The following is an 8,369-nucleotide window of genomic DNA, read 5'->3' on the forward strand; positions in this document are numbered from 1 at the left end:
TAACATGAATCAAATGGCTGAATTTCCAGCTCAGCATGCAGTGAAGTTTTATAGAGTCTTGCTAATGACCTACTAACTGTATTTAGGTGTGTTGCAACCTAAATACAACTGTCCTGATGACAGTGATGTAGTATGATGCCATTCCATATTAAATTCTTGATGAATGTAGGTTGTTGTTATTCAACCTGGTTCTATGTAACTTTGAGCACCTGCCTCTTCAAACATCTGCACAGACCTGCCCAGGTGCACCAATACACTCAGAAAGTTACATTTGTGCACTTGGGTTACATTTTCTATGGGGTTTGAGGATGGCTGCACTATTTGCTTAGGAATCAAAATCACCATCTATGTAGGGAACTTTTGGACAATCTCCGTAAAACACGCTTTTTGTTTAAAACTTTTCAACAAGTTGATCTACAACCATCATTTGTCATGAACCAAAGGGTCACCCTAGGAAAGGACCCAAATACAGACACCAAGATGCAGAGGAAACTATTTACACGAGTATTTATTTGACAGCAGAGATTGGAGTGGAAATGGCTACGGGGATGTGGCGACTGGAGCTGAGTGAACCACTTTTCTAGTAAAGAAAATTCAGGGTAACACCAAAGTTAACCCCAAAGACAAAATCATAAATGGTAGTTCACACTTAGTCTGTCAGGGTTGGGTTTTCTTTTCTTTCTTGGGGTTGCTGGGCTTGCGCTGTTCTGATGGTCTGCCCACAGGAGGACTCTTCCTGCTTTAGAAGAACTAAAGTTAAGTAGTGATGGGCAAATTAATTTCTCTGAAGAATTGACTCTTGTACTGAATTACTCAAAGCTTTTTAACACAGTTCTCTTTGCCCTCAAAGTTTGATTCTGTTAAGCTGGACGCAGCGTTTTCAGTCGGAGAAATATTTCGTCACTCATCCAAGTAACTTCTTCAGTATCTTTGGTGACATCTGGTGGCCAAAAATATTAAGAGCAGTTTGAATCTCAACTTTAAACGAACTGCCACATTATAACTGTACAGAGCTAAATTGACATCTTGTGTTTAATATCATGTGACAGTTCTGTCTGATATCGGGCTACCGCGGTGGTGCTTTAACATGTGTTTTGTTGGGTGAAAAAATTACGTTGACTGTTTGATTAATTAATGACAATTAAATATAACTATATGTATAGTGTATTTCTTATGTATGTTTTAGACCTGGGGTAGAAGAACTTTGGTCTTTTATTTATTGTACAAAAACATTTGTAGTATATAAAATACATTAATGCAATTAAGTGCATGTTTCCCACCTTTTTGTGCTCACACATGCTTAGTGTGACCCCACTGCTGCCACTATGGTAGTGTAATTCTGTAGAAAATGCTGTTTTAAGGAACAAATTATTAAGACAAATTATTTTTCTGTTTTTCTTTTTTTAACGTTTCCAACACAGATAAGAAACTTCTGCATTTAACTCAAACCCTAAAAATGTTTCCTGCAATCATCGGTTATCTGTTTTTGAAGTCTTTTTTCTTTAAAATTGCAGTTCCACCAAATTTACTGCATTGCAGCGGTGTAAAATAGACATAATTTAAAATGTACCAAAGTAAAGCTCACGCTAATTATGTGCATCCAGTCCTTTTATATTATTGGTGTTAGGTTTGAGCCTAAATGTGTCTTTTATGCATCTCACAACCAGTAGATGGCACCAAGCGACCGGTATATGTAACTTTGAGAGTTCCAAGTAATAAACAGAAAAAGAGAGTAAACCAAACAAATTTTTAAAAAAAAAAGAAAAAAAGAAATGTGTCTGCGTGGTTCAGTGTCTGTATGTATTGTTTGCACACTGACCTTAATTGAACAACATAACATAAATTGGCAACAAGTTGACAAATTAAAAGACTTAAGATTACCTTATAGAAGGTAAATGGGAACACAAGAGGTAGGGCAAAGTGGGGTGATTTGTGCCAGCAGGTAAGTGGTACCACCCCTTGTTTCTAGGGAAACATAGAAGAAATGGGTCATGCGACCACACATTTTTGAAGTAAGTGGGCCACATTACTCATCCTGCAAAGAAGAGACCCTGGTTGCATGAGAATTAAGCACATTTAAGTTAAAAAACATTTTTTTGCCTTTCAAAGTGAACTTTCTATGATCAATGTTTTTTGATTGTTTTGTCTGAACAGTGATAGAAAAGTCTGAAAACATTTCACAGATGTTTAAGTGCTTTGGTAAGCTACACTCTGAGTCTATACACCTGGCATGATGTTAGATAAAAACTGCTGGATGATGCTTTTTTGTCAAAATGGCAGGCTTGCTTGTGAATATTTTAAATATATTATTTCATTGCAATTATTGTACTTTGTATTTGTATTATTTGTATTTTTACAGTGTATCACTGTGACTTTATTAATTTAGAAAACATCGAGGGAACAGTTTACCCTGCCTGGGATAGGGTTACCGGGGGCCCGTCCTGGAGCCAGGCCGGGGCAGGGTGCCCGAAGGCAAGTGTCTGGTGGCCGGGCCTTAGTCCATGGGGCCCGGCGGATTTAAGCCACAGAATCATGTTATATAGAAGTTTGAATGCACATGCTTTTGATTTTTACAAAGATCACAGAAAAACAGGAAAACTGTGTCCACAATTTTATAGTAAATGGCATAGACAATAAACATGAAAAGAAAAAGTGTCTATAATGGTATAAAATACAACAAAATATATCAAGAATTAAGTTACAACATCAAATTGCCAATATTTCTGCCTATTTTAATTCAATTTTAGACTTTCTTATTCTATTCATTCAACTTTTGTTTCCTTTTTTTTAACAGACTGCTGAATTTCTAAGCTTAGGTTAATATGAGTAACTAAATTACTGACTAATTGCTCTTTGTAAATAAGGCTTTTTACAAAGAGCAAGGGTTGGTGTACTTAACGTTTTAGTCAGTTCCATCTTGGCAGATAAAGGAGCTGCAGAGGAGGCCTCCTCCCAGGAACAGAAGTGCTGTGGTGATCCAGCCAATATAAAGCGAGGCTCCAAGCTCACTCTTCAAAGAGACATGAGGAAGAAAGTTGTTGTAATTATCCTGTATGGTGGTGGTGGTGGCGTTGGTGGTCCAGCAGACTGGTATTAGCACAAAGATGCCTGCAATGAGACAAACAACTCCAGAAGCCATAGCCATTTTACTCCTTTTCCTTTCGTCTGGCACAAAGTTCATGAATTTGCTTCCAGCAGCACCAAGCAGGATCCCAATGACACCACTGATAATGGCAATGACAATGAGTGCTCTAGCAACCTCCAGGTCTTGACTTATAGGCAAAAGTGTTTCCTCATACTTTTTGCACGCCAAAATCTGTGCACTGAAAGTACCACAGACTTTCCACAAACCTTCAGTGAACACCAGGGAATCAAAAATGCTCGATTGCTCTAAGATTTTTGTGACTCTCCACTGTGGAAGAGCACAGATGACAATGGTCCCCACAAAGCTGATGATGGCCAAGGTCAAGCCTAGAAGGTGTCTTACACCAGCCGTCATAATGAAACGTTCTCTTTATCTCTTTATAGATAAAAGATGGTGTCTCCTCGAGAGCTGTAGTGATTTATCTGTGAGAGATGATCTGAGCAGGAAGTGGGTTTTATGTGGGTTATTTATGTTCGGGGAAGAAGTTGACTGTGGCTTCCTCTCACTGGTGTAAATTTTTAATTTAAATACTGGCAGCAGGGCTCCATGCACTTTATTATAAAATGTATAATTATTTTGCCATTTGTTTGGCATGTGGTGACTTTTAGAGAAACGCAGGCAGAGATTATCATCATCTATCAGTGTTAAATGATCAATATTACTGCTGAATGTGTTTAAGATTGTGTTCATTTTCAATACTTTTTTTTCTGTTCAATGTTCAGCATCATACTCTATAAATGTTTGTGGTGACTGAGGACCAGGTATATCTGGACAAATCAGTTGTTCATGAGCTCAAAAACAAAGGCCTACATTAGTAGTGACATCTGAGGATTTGTCAGGGGAATTCACTGCAGTCTGAGGTACTGGCTCGGAGCGTGTCATCTTATGCACATGGTGTCTCTATAGGGAAGAGTGGGGTGAGTTGTGCGAGTTTTTACTTAAAGTGACTTTAAAGTGAGGCCATGACAGTAATGATTCCAAATAAAACATTTACATATAACTCAGGATGTTGTCCATCCCTGGAAACCATAACTGTGGATCTGAAATATAGTTTTTAAGAAATATGTCTTTCTGAAAAAAAGTGGTCTTGCGGCACAACTTGCCCCTGGTGTGGGGTAAGTTGTGCCTTTGGAGAGAATACTTTGGGGTAAATCCTGCCACTGGTTATGAAAGTAAAACAGTATATTTTGATCTCAGAAACTGTAATGCTATATAAAAGCTAGACAAATTTAACACAAAATTACATAACTAAGGTTTATTGAAAGTTATTTTACAACATCAAAGGCTAATTTTTTACAAGACAATTTTACCACTTGCGCACATCAAAAGTCAGTTTTCTTAAACAAGGCCTGGGTCACATAACCTCATGTTCAGAACAAAATGAAATTTAAATGAAGACGAAATTAACTGCAATTCTCTTCACAGACTCCATAACATAAAATTTCTGATGATACCCACTGCTGCCTTCTGGCTGTACCGCCAAGTTTTTGTGGTGTGGGTAGTTGTTTTTTTATGCACATCTTCTAGGGATGACTCGATCATCATCTTTTTTGAAAGTGAAGATGGCTTTTCCATTCACAGACCTATTACTACTTCACCTTAAAAGCATTGCAACAGTGTTAGCACCATCAACCAATCCAATCACAATTACTTTCATATTTACATATATCAAGCTATAGTCTCTAAATAAGGAAACAACTTTCCTTCTCTGTGAGCTATCTGCATTTTGATAACTGATAATGAACATTTGGGGAAGTAATTATTAATGTTCCCTATTACTTTTTCTTAATATATGCACACTTTGATATTCCTGCCAGCTGGTTCAAAATGTTATTTCTTTGCGCATACTCAAATACCCTGAACTGGCTTTATAAAGGGTGCTAGTACCTTTTAATGATCTGCCAGCTCTTTCTCCATGTTTGTCAAAGTTTGATTGGCAAGTCCAGATCGTTCATATCCTTTTATAGTCTTATTTCTTTTCCATCAATTTTTCTCTTCTCCATGTATCGTCTTAATGCCATCCTGAATATATTCATCTTCCTCAACACCTGACCAATGGACTTCTCCTTTTCCACCTTGTTCACTGCTCTGTGCATGTCCTCTAAAGGAGTGGAAGCCCTGCCTGTCCTCCCTATTATAACTTCAGTCTATTTATTTTTTTGGTCTTAAATTAATAAAGTCCATCCATCCATCCATCCATCCATCCATCTTCATCCGCTTTATCCGGGGCCGGGTCGTCGGGGGCAGCAGCCTAAGCAAGAGAAGCCCAGACCTCCCTCTCCCCAGCCACCTCCTCCAGCTTATCCGGGGGAACACCAAGGCGTTCCCAGGCCAGCCGAGAGATATAATCTCTCCAGCGTGTCCTGGGTCTGCCCCGGGGCCTCCTCCCGGTGGGACATGCCGGAACACCTCACCCAGGAGGCGCCCAGGGGCATCCTTGTCAGATGCCCGAACCACCTCAGCTGGCTCCTTTCGATGTGGAGCAGCAGCTGCTCTACTCTGAGCCCCTCCCGGATGGCCGAACCTTCTCACCCTATCTCTAAGGGAGAGGCCAGCCACCCTTCGGAGGAAGCTCATTTCGCTTGTATCCGCGATCTCGTTCTTTCGGTCACTACCCACAGCTCGTGGCCATAGGTGAGGGTAGGGACGTAGATCGACCGGTAAATTGAGAGCTTCGCTTTTACACTCAGCTCCCTCTTCACCACGACGGACCGGTGCAGCGTCGCATACTGCAGCTGCAGCCCCAATCCGTCTGTCGATCTCCGGCTCCCTTCTCCCATCACTCGCAAACAAGACCCCGAGATACTTGAACTCCTCCACTTGGGGCAGGAACTCATCCCCGACCCGGAGTGGGCACTCCACCCTTTTCCGGCTGAGAACCATGGCCTCAGATTTGGAGGTGCTGATCCTCATTCCCACTGCTTCACACTCGGCTGCGAACCGTTCCAGTGCGAGCTGGAGGCCCTCACCCGATGAAGCCAACAGAACCACATCATCCGCAAAAATCAGAGATGAGATTCTGAGGCCACCAAAGTGAAAGCCCTCCGCCACTTGGCTGCGCCTAGAAATCCTGTCCATAAAAATTATGAACAGAACGGTGACAAAGGGCAGCCCTGGCGGAGCCCATCACCCACCGGGAACGAGTCCGACTTATTGCGCATGCGAACCAAGCTCTTGCAACGGTTGTATAGGGATTGAATGGCCCGTAGCAATGGGCCAGACACCCCATACTCCCGCACACCTCCCACAGGACTCATCCCCAGACTCTGCTTCCTCCTCGGAAGACGTGTCAGTGGGATTAAGGAGGTCCTCGAAGTATTCCTTCCACCGCCTGACAATTTTCTCAGGGACGTCAACAGCGCTCTGCCAGCACTATACACAGTGCAGGTAGAGCACCGCTTTCCCCTCCTGAGATGCCTGACGGTTTGCCAAATCTCTTCGAGGCAGTCCAAAGTCTTTTTCCATGGCCTCTCCTGAACTCCTCCCACACCCGAGTTTTTGCTTCAGCCACTGCCCGAGCCGCATTCCGCTTGGCCTGTCGATACCTGTCGGCTGCCTCCGGAGTCCCACAGGCTAACCAAGCCCGATAGGACTCCTTCTTCAGCCTGGTGGCTCCCTTCACCTCTGGTGTCCACCATTTGGTTCGGGGATTACCACCACGGCAGGCACCAACCACCTTGCGGCGCAGCTCAATGCAGCAGCTTCGGCAATGGAGATGCTGAACATGGTCCATTCGGACTCAATGTCCCCAGTCTCCCTCGGAATGCTGTTGAAGCTCTGCCGGTGCGTTGAAGATCTGCGGACTGGGGCCTCTGCTAGACGTTCCCAGCACACCCTCATCTACGTGTTTAGGTGTACCGGTCTGTCCAGCGTCCTCCCCCGCAACCTGATCCACTCACCACCAGGTGGTGATCAGTTGACAGCTCAGCCCCTCTCTTTACCCGAGTGTCCAGAACATATGGTCGCAGGTCTGGTGATACGATTACAAAATCGATCATCGACCTGCGGCCTAGAGCGTCCTGGTGCCACGTGCACTTATGGACACTCTTATGTTCGAACAAGGTGTTGTTATGGCCAAACTGTGATTTGCACAGAAGTCCAATAACAAAACACCCTCGGGTTCAGATCAGGGAGGCCGTTCCTCCCAATCACGCCCCTCCAGGTCTCGCTGTCGTTACCCACGTGAGCATTGAAGTCTCCCAGCAGGACAACAGAGTCTCCAGGTGGAGCACCTTCCAGCACCCCACCCAGGGACTCTAAGAAGGCTGGGTACTCTGAACTGCCACTCGCCGCATAAGCGCAGATGACAGTCAGGACCAGTGTTGGGACTAACGCGTTATTAAGTAACGCTTTACAGTAACTACGTTATTATTGTGGTAACGAGCACGGTAACTAGTTATTATGCCAAAATCGGGAACGCGTTAGTCGTTACTGAGATTTAGATAGGTTTTTGTGTTGGATGTAAAAGGCGCACATGACTCTGTGACGTAGGCTAGAATCATGGCAGCAGTCAATGACGGTCCAGGCGTGGGATTTCTCTCGTGGAAATATGCACATTATCTTTTCCTTTCTATTGGTAGGTGGCACAGTGCACTTGTGGCAAGTAAGCAAGCTAGAAGACTGGCAAAGTTATGGAAGCAACACATTAACAAGAGAATTCTGAGTAAAACCAAAGTTACTTTCCCTAGTAACTAGTTACTTTGAAAGTAACGAGTAACTTGAAGTAACTGAGTTACTTTTGAGAGAAGTAACTAGTAATGTAACTAAGTTACTATTTTAAAGTAACTTACCCAACACTGGTCAGGACCCTTCCCCAACCCTAAGGCGCAAGGAAAAAACCTTCTCATCCAACGGGAAAAACCCCAACATACCGGCAGCAAGCCGAGGGGATATTAGAATACCCAGCCCGCCGCCTCTCACCAGGGGCAACTCCAGACTGAGACAGAGTCCAGCCCCTCTCCAGGAGACTGGTTCCAGAGCCAAGCCATGCGTAGAGGTGAGCCCGACTATATCTAGCCGGTACCTCTCAACCTCACGCACTAACTCAGGCTCCTTCCCCACCAGAGAGGTGACATTCCATGTCCCTATTGCCAGTCTTGGCAGCCGGGGATCAGTCCGCCAGGGCCTCCGCTCCTGGCCACACAATGCACCCGACCCCTATGGTGCCTCCTGCGGGTGGTGGGCCTGCGGGAGGATGGGCCCATGTCCCCTTTTTGGGCTGTGT

The 8,369-nt window shown here is 43.9% G+C and overlaps 1 protein-coding gene across 1 annotated transcript; it reads right to left on the minus strand.

Annotated features, from left to right (window-relative positions):
- Nucleotides 1-2,551: 2,551 nt before the first annotated feature.
- Nucleotides 2,552-3,614, minus strand: LOC102297703 (claudin-9-like). Its single transcript, XM_005926272.3, has one exon. The coding sequence runs from the start codon at nt 3,497-3,499 to the stop codon at nt 2,903-2,905; it is 597 nt and encodes a 198-aa protein (XP_005926334.1). The 5' UTR covers nt 3,500-3,614; the 3' UTR covers nt 2,552-2,902.
- Nucleotides 3,615-8,369: the final 4,755 nt, after the last annotated feature.

Source organism: Haplochromis burtoni, unplaced genomic scaffold (assembly GCF_018398535.1).
Source record: "Haplochromis burtoni strain Fernald_Lab_line unplaced genomic scaffold, NCSU_Asbu1 Contig_83, whole genome shotgun sequence".
Taxonomy (NCBI): Eukaryota; Metazoa; Chordata; class Actinopteri; order Cichliformes; family Cichlidae; genus Haplochromis; species Haplochromis burtoni.

What these genes read in the sequence shown, in the direction of transcription:
- LOC102297703 (XM_005926272.3), bottom strand. Translation starts at nt 3,499, where the DNA reads ATGACGGCTGGTGTAAGACACCTTCTAGGCTTGACCTTGGCCATCATC.